The sequence below is a fragment of the Rhagoletis zephyria genome, unplaced genomic scaffold (genome assembly GCF_001687245.7).
Source record: "Rhagoletis zephyria isolate East Lansing unplaced genomic scaffold, Rhagoletis_zephyria_1.1 Rzeph_scaffold_00254, whole genome shotgun sequence".
Classification (NCBI taxonomy): Eukaryota; Metazoa; Arthropoda; class Insecta; order Diptera; family Tephritidae; genus Rhagoletis; species Rhagoletis zephyria.
The window spans coordinates 306,485-326,255 of record NW_016157338.1 but is presented as its reverse complement, the minus strand read 5'-3'; the positions used below and the strand labels follow the sequence as shown (position 1 = coordinate 326,255).

The window sequence follows — 19,771 nt, the reverse complement described above, 5'->3', positions numbered from 1 at the left end:
TCTCATTAAAATACAATCGCCGTTCGGAGTCGGCGTAAAACTGTAGGTCCCTCCTCTTTGTGTGACAACATCAAGGCGCACGCCACAAATCGGAGGAGAAGCTCGGCCAAACACTAACATATGTGTAAGCGCCAATCTATTATTATTATTATTATTATTATTATGTCGAAGATATCTACTGGCATATCGCTGATAACGATATCGGCGACATCGATTATTGATATGACACCGACTGTAGAAATCGATAAAATATCGATAGAAATATACTTAGCTCTCAGCGCGTTCAAAACGGAGTTATTGATCGCCAACACCAGGCTTATCCTTCCCCTTCCTGCGAAAAAGAAAACCGTGAAATATTTTGCAACTCTTTCTGTACGATAAGTAAATAAAGCGATAATAATATCGACAGCCACATCAATGAAAATCGATAACTATGGCAATGATGCCTATTATTGATTTGAAATCGACTCTATCGGCTATCAGAAATGTCGATAACGCTATTTCAAAATAAATTAGAAATCAAAGCAATAAACAGAGTTATTGGCCGATAACACCAAGCGTTCCCTTCCGTTTCCTCAGAAAAAAAAAACGAATAAACGTTTAGCTTTTTTTCAACCCTTTCCAAGCCCTGGTTTTATTGTACAGTTTGTATTTGTTTCTTTTAACATATATGTATATTTATTTTTCATTTATTTATTTTTTTTTTCATTAAAACAAAACATTTAAATGCTTCAAAACAAAGGCATACAATCTGGGTAGATCGGGCTGGGCTGATGCATTGCATTGCCCTCATCGAACCGCCACAGATTGACTTCCATAGCGACAGCGACTCGTAACGAGTGAAGTTCATGCACATTGCACTTCTACACACACACACACACACACACACAGAAACATTTCTGCATGCCAACCGCAAAATTAGCGCGCTTGTCTGTCAAATTTAATTTCGCTTTGATATGTCACTGACTGATGGGCTTCACAACTCTTTACTTCCATGCCCGAATGTGTGTGCCGGTGTCTGTGTGCTTGCATTATTGGTTGGTGTTGCATGCAACATATTTATAAGTAGCTTTAAGTACCGCATTAACACAAAAAAAACAAATGTCATACCGCGTCCATTGTGTCATGCAATGCCTACGAGTACAAGGTGACGTTTTTTGTGCACGAGTCACACTACAGCTATTGTCGTTTCGATACGAGTGCGGGTACTTCATCGTCGCAAGTCCATTGAGTGATTCAGTGGCATTAACGGCACAGATGCATCGATTGAAGGAAGTGCAAACGGACGGTGGTGTACCCCCTTTTGTTTGTGCTGGCAAGCTAATAAATGAAGACTTAATGCTTAAGTCACATGAGTTTGAAAGCGAAAGTTGACAGTGGATATCGAATAGCAAAAAATACATGAAATTATAAACTGGAGCTAACACAAAACCGTTGACGTTGTGATCACAAAGGCGCAAGGTATTTGCATCTTTCAAATTGGCCAAAGTCGTCGACAAGGAATTCAATTCGAAAGAGACCAAAGACTTACTAAAGACATACAACACGGAACTGCCGAAAGGTTAAGAAACAGTCTTGGAGAGATCTCGTGTTATAACTGAGAAAGGATGAATGGAGTAAGCAGACTTAGAGCTTAAACAGACGGCAGCGTTGATCCGGATCAACTCGGGAATTAACTGCAGTTGATCCGGATTAAGTCCCATTTAATCCCGATCAACGCTGCCGTCTGTTTAAGCTTTTAGGATACTCCTAGCTAAGCATCTAAGCGTGCCGAATTTGATGCGTAGCAGTAAAAGTAACTGAACCAGCTGTACTTAGGAGTCGATCACTTCCCAGGCTGCATGAACACAATAGATCTCGAAATTGAAATATTGAAACATAGGTCCAAACGTTGCAACCTCTAGTTAAATTGAATGGTCATTCAACAGGTTTGAGTCGATCAAATATATACAGTCATACATATGTAGGTCGTGGCCAGAATATTGCCAGCCATGTTCCCGATGGCTAGCCACCTAACGGCGTGCGGTATTCATAGGATGTTTGAGGCTAAAACATGCGCCTGTATTCTGGAGAGAAGCGATAGTTTTGTTTATACCGAAAGCACTTAAAAGAACTCTTCGAAGAAGTAGGAAACCCATTAGTTTTATTTAGTCTATTACTCCTAAAAACATTTGCGAAAATCTCGGCATTCACATCAGGGATACTGATGCCAGGCAGCTGGGTCCAGACGCAACATATTTACGTGCAAGTCAACAGCAATCGCTCTTTCCTCGTTGGTACTATAAAAGGAAGGAGTATTTCTCAACATTTAGAACGCATCTTTCCATCTATATGTGAACAAAATACTGTGTAGGCTACAGAGAGATGAGAGCAGGATGACATGAAGCAAGGATTACCGAACAGGGTGCGTGTGATAGTATTTGATATCGAACAGAACTTGAGTCGAAATTTGGTTTTGAGATTACGGCATTCGATAAAGTGTGCGCTTTGTCAATTTTATTGCATTGGAAAGAAAAAAGCTGCCATTTCCTTCCATTCGATTCGATGCGTGTATTCATCCGATCACGGGCGCCCTGATTCCGGTCCAGACTTGCACAGGCACTCCACAACAAATTAATAAATGGGTTCGAGGAAAAGCACCTAAACTAGGGGCATATGCAAAAGATATACCCGAAAGTACCTACATAGATGCCAATAGTATTCGTACAAGCACTGGGTGTGGAAATTCTAAAATTGGGCCTTAACGGACCACACAAAGCTTTTGCGGTTAGGCTTTCAATGTTTCCTCCTCTTAGGAAAAAAAGAAATAGGGGGCACTAAAACCTACCCCAAAGGCTGTTCGCGAAATACTTCTCAGACTGCCAACCTACTATTTATTTATTTCCTTTCCAAATCTGGGGTCAGTTTGAATTCAAATTGCAGACTTACAGCCGTAGCTTAATTGGGAAATGGACCACAGTAACACCGGCTATATGGCACCTTGTTTTATGGGGACGATGTGGTTTGGCCAATCACTTAGGAAGATGGAGTGAAACCTAGTCGCAGATTATTCAATATATTTAAAGACGATTCAAAGAACTGAACGTCAGGCGGCCAGTAAGAATTCATTATCGGTGCAGTATTTTTCAAGTATAGGCTTTTGAAAAAATTGCTGTTGTATTGTAGTGGATACAACTCTGTTGGAAACATCTTCCTCTGAGGTTTCTGGAGTATTCTTACGTTTTCAAGGGATGTTTCATACATGTACCCAGAGCAAAGGCATAGATTTCATCGCTAAATGTAGAAACGTCACATTATCGCCATACTCTCCGGACCCAAATTTTATTTGAAATCTACCGAGATGTATGAGTCTTTGAATCAATAAGAATAACATACTGCTTCAATTCAAAAATGATTTAGCTTGAAGATTCTAGCGACTTGGGCTGAAATGCGGTTCAGATATCTGAAGGGTTTGTATAAATAGATCCTCTTCGAAACGAATTTAACGGTATCATTAATTTAATTCTGAAAATGGCGACAGCTCTCTGCCTAAAATATTTTTAACAATGCCATCGTTTTTGAATCTTACAGCCTAAACCAAACCTTCATACGCTCTTCTTTTAAATTACGTAATCCACAGACAAAAAAAAAAAAGAAACTGACCTCCGCTTCTCGAAATTCCCGTACGTCATATTTAGGCAATTAAACAGTGATCAAAACTGCATACGTATAAGGTATAGTAGTTATCACGATCAGCCTTCAATTTTGTAAATAAAGGAAAATGTCAAGGGCTGTCTCAGGCAAAAAAGAAATCTATCGTTGTTCGAATTTTCTATAAATAAAATTTTTTTTTTTTTTAATTTTTCTAAAAATCACTTAAGATGAAAAAAGAATTTTAGCCTAAAAGGTCTACTTAAAAATGTTTAAAAAGTTTATAAACGTAATCAATATAACCAGATCTTTGAGGTAATTTCACGTAAATCTTACTATTTTTCCGAAATCTCTTGACGAATGCCTTAAAATATAATCAGCCCTGTTTCATTTTCGCTCATAATCCTTCACTTTCGCAGCACTACGGGTGGACGAAGGAAATTCAGGAAAATTCATTTCATAATTCCGTTTCAAAAACCTGAAAGTTTTTTGGTGATGCACCCTAATATATATAAAATGAAGTTGCTTAAAAACCAATAAACTCTATTTTATCGTGCTCTGAATGTAGAAAAACGCATACCCACGGCGAGAAGGTATATATGTACATTGCGGTGGTCCAAAATAAGTAAAGTCGGATTTTTTATGCTCTCACCCCCAAGGATTGTTCGACCCCTATTTTTTATCTTGAAATCAAAAAATATTTAGAGGTCGCTCTAAGGGCTTAAAGCTTTCCACGTATTTTATATGGGGAAAAACAACTTTTCGTAAAAATGGTATAGAATTCTTGAAAATCAATATTTTTCGCCATTTTTTTAATACCAACGACCTTTTATTTATCCCCGCATTGCATTTTTTGGCATTTTCTGTGGATTTGGACATGTAAATCAAAATAAATTAATATTTGTCTCAATCGAACTGGGTTTAAAAATGCTTTATTTCTAAACCAAATGTACGAAGCTTGCCACCTGTTTATAAAATCAAATTAAACTTCAATTATGGGAACTATTTAACTGGAATACGTTTCCGGCGAAAAAGGCTTAAGAAGGTTATAATAATAGATTGGCGCTTACACATATGTATGTATGTATATTAGTGTTTGGCCGAGCTTCTCCTCCGATTTGTGGCGTGCGCCTTAAAGTTGTCACACGAAGGGGAGGGACCTACAGTTTTACGCCGACTCCGAACGTCGATTGTATTTTTATGAGATGCCCGTTTTAAAAGTCAGATTCAACTGGAATGGAAGGAATTAGGTAATTAAAATAAGTATCTTTCATAATATGGGTATCAGACGAGAAAGGTTTAAGTTTGAAAATGGTTCGCAGAGGCGTTAAAAAAGAAAAATTTAAAAACATTCTAAGTTTTTGGCTTAGTTTAGGAACGCTGAGTTGTACTGACACGCAAAAATTTCATACAGTTAGTGCAGCGGGTGTAGGTAAACTACATAGGTAAAAGCTCTCTTATTGGTCTAGCTGCGTAATCTGGGCTTCCGAAGACAGTAGGAAAAATTTAGATAGGATGTCGTTGGTTAAATTGACTGCTTGGACCGATGGACCTTGGAGGCGATATAGAACACATATTTACACGTTCCATTAAAGAGATAGATAAGGGCTAGAATAGAGTAAAAGATCGAAATAGGTAATACGTTTTCATTCACTGAGCCCGCCGTGAAACGCGCTGTGAATCCGCGTTTAAACTAACATAAAATGTTATTTCAAATTTGTCTTGACCAGGCATCATTTCCTTGAGTTATACGATTTTAGTATTCAATATTCTTGAATTTATCGCATGCTGCCGCTCTTGGTTCAACGAATTCCTCCTCAATCATCGCTTCATAGTAATTGCTCATGGCCCATATGCAAAGCGTTATTTAGGTCGTTGCCGTTTGCTTCAATCGCTTGAAACTTGATACTCCATTATTATTATTTTTCTTTTGGTTCTTTCACTTTTATTTTTACCACATTCCAACTTGTCAAGAATAACGCGTTATTCGCTAATTGCTGACTACATACTTGCGCAATATTTATAAAGTGGGGTATAAGTGACGAGTTAATTAAAACTGATTAATGCTAAACAATGCCTGATGAGGGTTCATGGAAGAAGGAAGAAAAATCAAACAAAAAAATAAAATAAAAACAGCAAAGCAGCAACCTATGCAAAAATGAATGACAAGCAGAAGAAAAGAACGTTAATCAAACAAAACAAAACGGTGTGAGGTGACCGAAAAGGATCGAGAACAAGGATGTAAATAGGTTAAAAAAATATGGAAGCGAGAAACTAACAAGCAAGCAAGTGAGCTTTGGTTTGCTAAGCTCTAAGATGAAGCAACTTGAAAGCTTCTCGCAATCGGCAAGGACTAACTTACTATCAACAGCGCCATCTTGCGAGAGAATGCCACAAGGCAAGGATCAGCTGTGTGTAAAGGATCGACAAATTCGCGCACAAAGCAATTGAGGATTGTATGTAAATATGCGTGCGTATTTCATTATAATTCACTGTACGATTAAAAAGTTAGCGAAAGTTTCATATTTGTAACTCAAGTGCCAAAAAAAGTGTTTTTAAAAGTTGCCAAACACTGAAAAATTGTTCCATCGCCGACAGACCACCCAGTGGCAATTGCCGCCAAATGGAACTCCAAAGTCGCCGCCAGTGTTATGCACTTGTTGTTAATGTTGTTGACGCTTGAAGCTGCCAATTGACGTCAACCTTTTGGGTCGTCACATCACACCACACCGCACATGTAGTCGATTGAATGTGTTCGTGTGTGAAAGCGTGAGTGAATAAGTGAATGAACATTGAAAATGATTGATGGACTGCCAGCCGATTTAGCTGCATATACGTACATATGTAGGCATATTAGTGTGGCTGCTTGTCAGTCGGTTGTTAAACAAAGTGCAATGCATGACAGGTGAAATATACATATTTGTAAAATAAGTATAAGCGTGAGTTTGCTAGAAAAAGCTTCGAAAAGTGTGAAGGGGAGGCGCTTTTAACGTCCTGTCGCAGGAATATAGAGATACCCAGAGCAATTTTGTTATAAAATACTTATTAAGAACCGATTAATCGACGAATATTGCATAGAGTTGGAAACAAAGTTTTCGGAGACTGCAGCTTAAGTAAAGTCAAACAAGAAACTGCTTAATAAAGTCTAAGCCAAACCTATTCTGGCTGCCTGATCTACCACCTGCCCCCTAGAGGAAACACCGCTTTTTTGTGTTTAAGAATACGAAAAATATACCCCAATTTAGACCTCCATTCATAGGCTAAAAGACAAAATTCCCTTATCATTCAATGATAAATATCTGGCAGTTTTCCTGGAAACTAAATTAAACTGGAAGCTTAACCTTGATAAACGTAAAGTGAAAGCTTACTTCGCTTACTATGCTTGCAAAAAGATCTTCAACAGAAGATAGCATCAGATCCATCCTCAGTGGTGCCAGATCAGTGGTTTCCCCCCTAGATTTAGAGACTTTTGACTGCCCTAGGGGTGAATTTATGGCGAGTAAAATATTTAGGGGATAGATTTAGAGGGAAGAGGGTTTTTAAAAAACATGGGTTTTCTTTTTAGAACAATAACATCCAAAAATTAAATTAAAAATTTATTTTTATAACAATGGAGGAGGAAGAAGGAATGAATAAAATAATTGTAAAAAAGTTATATAAACTAAACTCTTTTTAAACAATTTAATCTTAAAATTAAAAGAAAACTATACTAAAGGAAAAAACAATTAATTTAAGAAAGAAAATAATCAAATAAGTTCCTGAAAGTTCAATGAAATTAAAAAAAAATATTCTTTTTAAAAAGAACATCTTAAAATAAAGAATTAAAAAAATGAAATTAAGAAAAAAGTTAGACTAAAAAAAATGAACTGAAATTAAATACATATACATATATTTCTTTTCAAAATAATAAAATCTAAAGTTTTAAAGAAAATAAAATTGGGAGAAAAAATTCCGCTGCCCGAGACTCGAACTCGAATCCCTGGAATGGTACGCCCGTGCTTTGCGCACTCGCCCATTTCGACTGTTGGAGCGACTTGAGGTGAATGATATACAAGTGCTCTCTCTCAAATTAGATTTTCATCACGAAAGACTTTTGGGCTAGAATAACGAAAGTCTTTCGAGCTATCGTGTCATCGGTCTTTCATTTGTCTTACGAATGACTTTTTACTATCTTAGCCAGAATTGCCTGTTTATATTTTCATTCTTTTAAATTGCTTGTTCTATTCTCGTTTTAGTTAAACTTGATTTTTTTAATTATATTTTCTGTTTTATTTTTTTGCTTTTATTGTTTCTTCCCTGTTCGGTTTATTTTTTCTTTAATTTATAGTCCACTTCTGAGACGCGTTTGCCACAAGTGGCCACTCCGGTTTTGCCGATTTTCGTGCTTGAAATTTCAATCAACTGTTTCTTCTTTTCCTTCATCTTCTTATTTTCTCAAGAGCGCTGATTCATTTATTATGCATAAAATACTATATTCAATATAAAGCTAATCAAAATAAGGCTACATTAAAGAAACGATAAAAAAATATCGTACAGAGTTAAAAATGTATGAACTCGAAAAAAGATTTCAAGTGTTAATGCGTGTTTGAAATGGTTTTTGCTTCAACCTGTTTTCGATAATTGCCTCCAATAATGGAAAGCTGTTGAAACTGTTTTCTAAAATTAGCGTTGTAGCCAATCGGGACAAAAAAATTTTAGTGGTCGAGTATGTTAATTTGTACAATAGTGGACGAGTATACAATGGGTGATGAAAAAATCTTATAAAAACATAAACTTCTGTAGGAACTTATGTCGCCTCTTAAACCTTTTGGGTGAAATTAACCCTCCAACGCGTTGGAGCGTCTGGATTTTTTGCTAGTTCCCGAAATCTCACTACAACCTGTTTTCCCTTTTCCCTATCAGTCTTATGAAAACATATTCAATATTGGACGAAAACTTGCACGATAGTGAATTCTCGCTTCAGACCATTCTTAAAGTGGTTTTCATGGGTCTCAGTACAGATAAAGTAGTTTTGGAGAGACTACTTGACTTTCACATAACAAACGGTATTCCTTGTGACTGCCTTTCGGGAGGCCAACTTTCTTATTGCAAAGGAAGGTCGGTAGATAACGCTCTACAAACATTAGTAAAGTGGATAGAAGAAGCCTAAATTGATAAAGATTTTGAAGTAGGCGCCTTCCTCGACATCGTGCGGACCTCTAACAATGTCGGCATTAGTGAAGGCTCTTAAAACACTGGCTGAAACCAACCTAATACGGTTCATTTACAGCTTACTCCGCGATAGAACTGTCACGGCAGAGTGGGGTGCACCCACCTCAGCGAAGAGTCAGTAGGGGCACCACGTAAGGTGGTGTCCTCTCCTCTGCTCTGGATCGTGGTTGTTAACGACTTTCTAGAGGAACTAGAGATGATGGGTTGTTGGGTGATCATCTTTGCAGAAGATTAAAAAGTCACGGTCAAGGGAGGATCTTTGAATACCCTTTTTTTACCCAAGATTATCTGATTACGGTGTACCGCGGCGCCTACGAGGTGGTTCCCAGAAACTTTTTCTCTGCCTATATTCCCTCAGCGGATGACTGGGAGAGGCGAATGTACTGGAAGAAGAGAGTGGATAATTATTTCAAGAATGGATCAAAACTTGGAGGCAGAGTTGGTGGCAGAGCCTTTTTTCGGGACCTCTCCATCAAAATTGTGCTCAGGCTTCCGGAATGCTGCAGTGTCTTTCAGGCGGAAATAGCTGCTAGACTCTGTACTGTAGAGCGTGACGTCAGTGTGGGAGGTAAGCATATGTATACCTATATCAGTACGGATATCCGCTGAACGCTATGGAGGTGCACTCGAGATTGTTCAGGGAATGTCTGACCTCGCACTTAAATGTGTTGGAGTCTTTTCTTATCAGGCTCATTTGGGTTTCGAACCACCGCTACATTGTTCGGGAAACTGCATGATTGATGGCTTGCCAAGGAAAGGTACTTTTGAAACATTATCACCGGATAGGGAGCAGTGGAGGATACCGCTCTTGTTGGGCTCGTGTAAGCTTAGCGAGTACTGGATAAAACCTAGAGGGATAGGAATCATACCTGTTCCCTCCTGTAGGAGCTACCTAGATGACGATCAGCTTCATACTCCTGCACTTTTTTTCAGACTACCCTGCTTTCGCGATGCTAAAGTGGAAACATTTGGGCTCGCACTTCTTTTCATACGCTGAAGTTTTTCGTGCTATCACAAGGAACAATGTCTTAAATGTCTAGATGCGTCCCTTGTCTTTGCATAAATGCTCCGAATACTTTTTACACCGACTGCATATGAACTCATTACTCTGCAATAAGGTTTATTTGCACTATGACCAGAATGCAAAATTCGTTGAGGAAATGAAGCATCGAACCCTGAGATATTGTGTCTCCGTATTTCAAAAGGAATGCTAATTACCCGAGTTTTAACATAAATATGCACATATTTAAATATGTAAAGTTGTACAACTCCACCTCATAAAAAAACTACCCCCTTCTTTAGCTTCGAATTGTAAATTAATTAATACTGAAGTAGACCACCTCAGCTAAAGTCAAGTGCGCCGACAATAAAGAAACAACATTTTTTTTTAGCTTAAAAGTATGCTTCAATTTTTGCGCGCGCTATAAAACAAATAAAAGTTTTGTTTTGCATTCATTTTGACTTTCACACCTAACACAATGGACGAACGTACGTTTGCCGTTTGTGTGCTTTTATTAACCCCTGTATACTTTTTGTATTAAAATTTTAGATATACATATAAAAAAAACAAAAAAAAAAAAAAAAAATCAAATACAAACGAATCAAAGACGGATTAAGTGCGCTGATGAAAACTAATTTGAGTTTGTTTTGTGATATCAAAGTGAAAATAGTAGGTAGACCTATGCATCCTGGTGCACTTCGGTGACTGAGCGAGTATTTATTTGTCGCCGTTTGTCTCCATCCCGCTCTATTAGAAAGCCTACCCAGAGCAGGAGGCAACGTTGCCGACTCAAAATCTAAGCAAAAAACCGGGAGCCCAGTGAAACTTCGATTATGTCATACCGGAAATACGATTTGGGGCAGGTTTTGTTGTTGTAGCGGCTTACTTAGCCCTGCCATGATCGTAAAGTCCTTTAATAGTTGTCTTCAGTAGCTCCATAAAGCGTGTCACTCCGACGCAAACCAGAGGATGAGGGGTGTGAATTGAGTTGGGTTATTTGGTGGGCATACGAAGAGCTGTTTTGTGTCTTACATTAAGTACGTCGGGGTCTAGTCTGCTCAGATTCATAGTAGAGTTTGCTGTAGTAGTAAGACCGAAGTTGTGCCAGTGATGTGCGGGTCTCCCATGAGAGTTGAAGTTCTGTCTCGTCAACGATAAAGCAGGTGTCTTTTCGAGTGCTCAGGCCTTTAACACCCTCTCTTATTGTAGCTTCATCCACTGCATACTGCTAGTCCATATATGTTGCCGACACGTTTCTTGGTCATTGCCCCAAATGCTGCCAGCTACAGAATTGAGGACTTTGTTGCGGCTTTGTACTTGATTGACAATTCCGGTTAAGTGCGGTGGTGGTGCTGTGCACTTTACATGGATTTACATGCCAGCGAATCTGAAACCTTTCCGAAAAAAAGTATGGAATTTGCAACACCGTGCGCTAGGAAATCATATGAAGCCACGCAGGAACAAAAAAGCTTAAAGACATTAAAAACGGGGTATCAGAATTGGAAGAACTATTCGGCAAGTACCGATTTCAAAAATACCGAAAATAGAGGTAAATGGGTCAAAAGAAGGCCCGCCTTCGTTTTTAGGTTTTCAGGTCGCTCGAAGGAGTTATATGACAAACAACCCGGAGCAAAAACCGCGCGGTGACAAAGGACGCGCCCGACGTCCTAGTGGCACAATGCCTCTGGGCATTCTCGCGCAATACAGACAAATACTGTAGAATTTTATAAAGATGGCTTATACCCACCATTGAACCTTGGGCCAAGAGGTGCTTTGGAGAAACTAACTTTTATTTTTTTATTTTTTTTTCACGGCTACTTTAAGATACCCATCTATTTTTTTTTTATTTTACTTGCCAATTAATTATAATTCTAAAAAATATTGAAACATCCGCATGCTGCTTGAAACCCCTATTTTAGTTCGTTGCCAAATTTTCAATTAACCAAAGACAAGAAACACAAAAAAAAACAAAAGAAATAACTATGGATGTAAACGTGGCTATTAGGCTAGCTACTCAAATATCAAAGGCAATCGCTTTCAAAAGTAAATATCACAAAATTAAATATTTATTTCGTTGAATGTTTTCCAAACACATTGAGGCATTACAAAAGACTTTGCAAGTTAATTTGATATACTGTTAATTTGTTAAAAAATGCATGTACATACATATAAACATAACTTAAAATAACTTAGTATAGTATATAAATACACCCAATAGGAAAAAGTTGAACAAGTCGAAAATGCGTACATATTTAGGCAAGCGGCGATTAGCTAATTCTCCATTTCTGACAATCGAGTTCGATAGTAGAAGTATCGAATGCGTACAGCTTCATTTTAGGCACACAACGAAGGAAAAAGGACACTGAAGATGGTAACACGCCGAAACCGGTTTGTCTACAATCAAATTTGACAAGTTAGATCACACATCCACCCTGTCGGAAACAAAAATAACCAAAAAAGAAAACAACAGCGCTATAAGGTTGTCTTTAGTCCTCAATTAACTTTAGTTCCCCTAGTTTTTTTCACCCGGAATTTCCCGCAGGGCAAACTTAAAAACACTAATAACATCGAGGCAGCTGCCCTCAGAAAGTAATGGTCTAAGTATAATGTTTCTTTTCTTTGTTTTCTTCGAATATGTATAAACATATTTACCTCTGACAGACAAATTGTCAATAAATCCATTAAACATTTCCTCTTCCTCTCATTTTGAATGCAATGTACGAGTAAATACATACATATTAACAATATAAATGATCAAAGGCCTGCCAAGGCTGCTCAAAGTGTAGAAGAATGTGTTCTTTACAAAAAAAGCTTAAACGAGAAGATTCTTGTTTGAACTCTGAACGAAGTAGCAGGCCTAATATTCTTTTGGAATTTCTAACCACACTTTAATAGTTAGGTATAGACATAAGCTTCTTTGTGAATACTTCGTACATATGTATGCCATAACCTTTATGTTTTCCTATCTTTACAGGTTTTTCGCAAATAAAGAACTTTGGCATACCAGGTGGCTGTCTGACAGGTAAAATTCAAAAAAAAAAAAGATTTAAAATTTAAATCCTAAATAGTTAGATTTGTATGAAATGTCTACAGGTTTTTCAGAAATTCAATATAATCTTCTTACCTCTTTCAATGCTCTATGACTTCTGGCACAAAATGCCTTCTTATCAATTCCTGGCTGAAAGAATGAACTTTTCTGACTCGAATGCGTTTTTGGCCAAACCGTATTTGAGAGATATTCCCTAGGCTGTAAAGACTCGAAAGCATTTTGGTTTATACAGTACGTGAAAGCTCGTTGCGCTCATATGACTGCAAAGCGTTTATATTTAAACAATATTTGAATACATACTCGCTTCCTGTGTTCTTCTAACTGAAATGCATATTTTACCAATCAATCTTTGAAATTTCGCCTTGGCTGTACTGGATGCAAAGCGTTTCTGTTTTGGAGCTCTAAATTTATTTTTGTTTGTACATTGTATAAATCACCTTACCGCTTTTCGTTGGTAATTTCCTTGTTCTATGTTACTCTTCGGCTCTCCTGACTGGAAAGCTGTTTTTTGTCTTCGGCTGTTCTGACTCGCCTGCTATTTTTTATTGAAATTTTTGAAATCATAGGTTTTGCTTCCAGTACCAATGTATATTTATCAATACATACATACTTAAGAGTTTCTTGTGATGTTCTCAATCAAATGCGTTTTTATATATGCAGGTTTTGAAGACTTTGTTGGGGTGCTCTGGCTCAAATATTATGTTGTCTACGCACGTTTTGAAGACTTTCTTGGGCTGCTCTGGCTCAAATATTGTGTTTTGTATGCAAGTTTTGAAGACTTTCTTGCTTTTAGCGTTCGTTCTCCTCAGATTTATTCAAGACATCGCAACTAGGAGGATTCCAGCCCTTTCCTTTAGTATTTCCTTCCTCTTTAAGCATTTGAAGTGGCATTTATCGTCTCTGGAAAATTTATGCGCTGGTCTATTCCTTCCTAACTCCAACTCATTCGCTATAGTTCTCATTCTGTTTGACATATTGCACCTAATTTCCGCACTTTTAATTATCATTCCGTTGGCTGGCTGGGTAGTTATTAAGTTGATTCTCAGAATAGCTACCGCTTTGTTTCTCTTTGTATAGAGCTCGAGAGCGTTCGTTCATGCTGTGGCTGCAAAAGGCGCCCAAAGCTTAGGGAAGCCGACAACTTCGAACATTGGGAAATGAAGAGATGGAACCAAAGTTGAGCACCATTGTCATTCCACCGGTTTTGGACTACAATATAAGGATTCCTTGGGTACTTTACAACCAGAGAAGAATGATACGAAATTCCACCAGTGGCAGATGATGACATGCCCATTTAACCGATACTTATAAGATGGAGTAGCGATTAGTCAGTCTTTTCGTCCGCCAAACGACTGCAACATTTTCCAAGCTGAGATTTATGCTCTGCAGCAGGCAGCAAGTTTCCTAGGAGATAGCACTTTCAGTTTTGAAAGGATACTCTGCTTTTACTTTTCTGGCTGGAAGCGTCCTATTTAGTTCAAGACTAATGAAATCGGCGTTTGTACGGATATGTTGTGCCGCGTTACCATCGCTGGTCCAACTCAATGCCTTTCTTTGCTGGGCATCCGGACTTGGCAAAGTAGAAGGAAACGAGACCACCGAGAAGGTAAACGAGGCAGACAACTATACAAGCACCGGTTAGTACATGGCTCTGTATTAAACTCAATAGATTTGGAGACAAGACTACTCAAATACTTCAAACACCACACAAGGAAATCTCGATTTTAACTTTCGCTGAACTTAGCTCAAGAGCTACAAATTTAAATCATCAGCTGGCGTAAAGGAATTGATATCGATATACTGCATAAGTAGTGCATTGCTTAGGTTAACTAATGAATCGTTTGATAGTAGGATAGACTTCGAAATTTGTTCAGGCTTTTAGGTCTTCTGGCACCCACTTCCTGGCCCGTAGTCTTCAAGAGATTTCATCCCTATGCACTGTCACCTCGTCACCACTGGTCCACAGGTCTATCAACAGCAAGAAGGTTTCCTTGTCTTGCAAAGATGCGCTTAACTCTCACCGATCAGGATACTAACTTGATGCGGCCATCCCTGGTTTCTAAACACGATCTACTCGTACTTAAGACAGAGGCACACTATGATAGGATGGATCTTCAGTCTTACGCAGTCAGCCGTTAAAAGTTCACCCGCGGCATATTTCCCGTTTTCATCATCAAATGACCGGAAGAAAAAACTATGAATATTCCAAAATCGGGATTGAGGAGCGTTTTTAATCGCTTAGCTTACTTTACCGACTATTGCCTCCAATATAAGATTCTAGTCGTTTTTCATCCACATCTGCGCAGTACACTAAAAAAGTATCCTGGGACTGTAGATAACATGGCTTTTCCTTTTTCTTGACCAGAAAACGTACCACTTCATTCCCCGTGATAGTCAACAGAATCTCTCAGTCTTATAAGCCATAATGTCCTAGTCCGTTTTGGAGCCTCCGGTGTACCAGATATGCAGGCTCCTTTGAATTTAGGTCGTTTATCTTAGCAATATAAAAATTATAGTAATTACTAGTGGAACAGGAAGAGCTGAAAAAGCTTGTAGGAAGTCTGATTTGGGCTATTAGCAGTCGCCTAGGGGACTTGCGGGCTATCAGGCTGATACATGATTCATTTGTCATGAGTGGCATTTAAAAGCTGTAATGGAGCTCATGAAAGGATAGACCATAGTTAACTATCGAATCTCATAAATAATTTTCCGCTCCCTGCCCCAGAAGCTCAAGTAGCCATAGATTTTTGAGCTCACAAGGACTTAGAAGTGTAAGAACTTGCACGTTTACTGTGTCTTAGAGCAAGATCCTATTTTTGAATGACAACCTAGCCTAAATGATGAATCTGGAATTTAAGGTTGTAATGGCGTGGATGTCTAGGCTTAAACAACAAGCTCCGTCTGCTACTGACTTCAAATCAGCTGAGCGGTATTACTCCGGAGGCCAAATGTAAAATTCCGAATGAATGGACGCTTCAAACAAAATTACTTCATAAGGCAGACAAGAACTTCACGCGAAAAAAATAATGAACCAAAACTACAACAGACTCGAAAAAACAGCAGTCATACTATTCTAGGTGTTACTCTTTATTAACAAAATATTCAGTGCAGGACTACGAAAAAGTCTCAGAATCTTTTTTTGATATTTTCAAATCTACATGCATAAATGATGCTTACATGTGCTTTAAGGCCCTTCTCATTTCTCTAAAGTACTCTTCAACATCTACTGACTTACTCATAATCAAAGACGCCGGCTTTTCAAACTCGCTTTCTCTTTCCTGTAACTCCCTGTAAGAGCGCTCTCTGCATGGACAATAACTGACTCCACGCTCCTTTTCTTTTCCCTTTCCGTAAGTTATTTTACTGAAAGTAGCAGATATCCTCTCAGCAAGCGACCATTTTGCATGCCGGCTACATCCTTCATTTGTTGCGAAGTGCATTAAAGCCAACAGTAGCTAACTGACAAGTGGGGTAATTAAATTTTTGCCAAGAAAGAGATGGAAAAAATAGAAGTGACTTCACACAGCACAAATACGTACGTATGTACTTACATAGTAGTGATAAAAAAGCCTAAGAAAGTGAAGTAGCAAATGATGTGAAAGAGAGTATAGTAGCGAGCAAACTCAAAGGCTATTGCAGTCTTTTTAATTGGCTTTTTTTTTACAAAAGGAAAAGCTTGAATAGCTGCGAAAAAAAACACACTAAAGTACGAAGAGCTCTCTACTTTCACACTTTCCCATTTTAGTCTTCTTATCTGTTTAGTGAAAGAAAAGCACTTGCGCACAAGTGGGCTTGCAACAATTTTAACACGTTTGCACACCTGACACAACTACACTTGTCTCCTTTGTTGCTAGTTGTAAGTTTCTGTATCCTCTCCTACTCCTTTTGCTTAGCCTTATTTATTATAAGTTAAGTTAAGACATTATTAAGTTTGTCAAATGTTTAAGCGATGAAATAATTGAATTTCACACATAATCGCAATTAACACATGGACACAAAGGAATGTTTGTGTGGTGGAACTGGTATGTCCTTGCAACCTTGCAGCGCTTCGGCACGCCCTCTAAAATGCTTAAACATACACATATGTGACATGGCATGTTATAATTATTTGTTCTTTTTTAATTTTATTGCTAAATACTTTACGCTTTTGTAAGGTAATCAATACATCTAGCAGTACATATGTATATATACATACATATGTACATTCATAGCAACTGGGGATGTCTACAAAGGCAGAAGGAATTGTATAAAATTTGCCGAAAAGGGTTGCTTTTATTATTTTGAGCATGTGTTAGAGGTTAGTGAAGGGTAGTTGTTATCGATCGATACTAATTTTAATAAAAGGAAATTTTTTTGATGGCTCCATCACGGCATATCCGCTCAGCTTTAGCTTTCCTCATTCTTAACTTAATCTTGAAGTTCTTCTTTTCGAGTTATCCTTGTTTATTGAGTAATCGCAACATTTCGAGTTATTCAAATTGGTCAGCGTCATTGAGTTGTCAAAATGTATAGAATCAAAAAAATAATGAAATTTATCAAGTTATCGATATTAATTGAATTATCATTATTTATAGAATTAACGAAATTTATCGGGTTATCGCAATACACCGAGTTCTGTCAACTTATCGATTTAAACCGATTTACTGAAAGTTTTTGAATTATCAAACCGAAGTTTTTGGAATTTTCAAAATTTTTCAAGTTATCGAAATTTCAAGTTTATATAATTTTATCGAGTTATCAGTGCTTATCGAATTGAACCGTGTTACCAGAGTGGAACGAGTTATCAAAATTTGTCGATAGCTTTCGAAAAATACGGAGCTATCAAAATTAAGTATCCAAGTATTTAATATATCCAACGTCTATCGAGCTATCGATTTATATCCAGATATATACACTTCTGAGTTATTGAAACGCAGTTATCGGAGTTTATCGAAAATAATCGAAATTAGTCGATGTAGGGTTAATAGTTTTATTGCACTTTGTTAATTCGGAAATTTTAGATTTAAGTGATTTTTGCTGTTTGCAAATCAAAAAGAAAATTTTCACTCATAGAAATGAATTAGTTTTTGTTAATTATTCTAAATAAAATTTTATGAAAAATCATATGATTTATAGTTTAAACGATCTACAGTTGAGTTATCGAATTTTCTTAAGTTATCGGATTTTAGTGATTTGGAAATTCATTGAATCGTCGTTATTTATCAAATTACTAATTTATCGAAAAACTTGAATGTATCGGGCCAATTCGAAAGTCCTACCAAAGCCACCCAAATACCTTCAAAGATATCAAAAATTTTAGTCACGTTTTAGTTTCAAAGCAGGACATTTCCCAGTAAGATATTCTATGCCTTATAATTTAAACGACGTGCTAAGTTAGAAAACCTCTCCAAGGGTCTTAAAAAACTAGAAAAACGGTCGAATTTCGACAGTGACTGGCACTCCTAGTATTAATTATATTTCCTACCTTAATCCTTGTCCTTACTTTCAACTCTATCCATATCTTTATCCTTATACTCATCCTATCCCTTATCCCTATCATAATTGTTATTCTTATGCTTACGCTTATCATAATCCTTATCCGTTTCTTTACTCCTACTTTCCTATTCCTATCCATGCCCTAATATTCATATATATCAATATTCTTATCCTTATTATCCTTATCTTTATGCTTAACATTATCCTTATCTTTATCCATATTCTTTTCCTTATCAGTATCTCCATACTTATCCTTATTTTTATTTTATCCTTATCCATATCCTTATCTTTAACCATATAGATTTTCTTATCCCTATAGTTGTCCTCATCATTTAGCTTATTTTCTTATTAGACTCGTCCTTGTCGACTCCGTTTATCGATTCGCGCCCATTGCCTAAAAATATCGACTGTTAATGGATTTACCATCTCTTAGCCTTCAATTGCCTAAAACAAACACATACATATCTAAATATATATACGTACATATGCCTCTGTTAAAATGTCTACATATGAATGTATGTATATGCGTACCACATCCCACATCCTAGCGGGTGGGTGGTAGTTGTTCCGGTGTAACGAAAGGGTTAAATTGCATGTGCGCACACATATCTACTCCTTCCACTAAAAAGTCACTTATCCTTAAATGCGTTTGTTTGTATGTCACATATGTTGGTCTGTATATATATATATTAGAGGCCTTCAACCAACTTGTTGTTGTTTGATTTTTTCACCTTTTTTAGTGCTTTTGTTTGTTTGGTATGCGGCTGATATATGCGCGTGTTAATTGCATCGCAGGCATTCTACTCCTTTTGCCATTCCTACATACTCGTACGCTTACATGTGTTTCGAAAATATTTATTACCGTTACAAATTGTAACTAAATGAAAATTTTCATTACGTATTTGGTTTTAGTTTATTTGTTGTGCATGCGTGCGCTGGTATGGTTTTTTCTTTGTTTCGTGTTGGATTTTTTTCGGGGTGAGCGCCTAAAACTAGGCTAAACGAATATGAAATATTTTGGACTCCGAATCATGAGTTGAGTGTATTTTACGGCACAATTTCGGCTAAGATAGTTAAAAGTCTTATCAAAGGCAAGTGAAACACAGTAGGGAAGATAGTTTGAAAGATTGTGTTTATTCTGACTCGAAGGTCTTACAAAAAGCAAAAAGCTCCCTTGCCAACTTTCATGGTGAAAAGTTCTTTAGAAAGAAAGCGCTTGTAAATATATAATTTTTCTCGCTCTGCTCCAACAGTTACAATAGCCTAGTGAGCAAAGCGTTGGCGTGCTTCGAGAGAGTTTCTTCTTTCGTTTTTAGACTTTATTGCTGTAAAAAGGAAAATATATGCATACATGTTTTTAATGTAGCTTTTAGAATTTTATTATTTTTTTTAATTGAATTTTAGAT

At 37.3% G+C, this 19,771-nt stretch overlaps 1 protein-coding gene across 1 annotated transcript in view; it reads left to right on the top strand.

Moving 5' to 3' along the window:
• Positions 1-19,771, top strand: part of LOC108358424 (retinal homeobox protein Rx-like) — a 122,051-nt gene that overhangs the window by 16,149 nt on the left and 86,131 nt on the right. Inside the window, exon 3 of the mRNA XM_017609753.1 lies at positions 12,816-12,863. Coding sequence (XP_017465242.1) covers positions 12,816-12,863 — 48 coding nt within the window. The remainder of the gene's footprint in view (positions 1-12,815; positions 12,864-19,771) is intronic.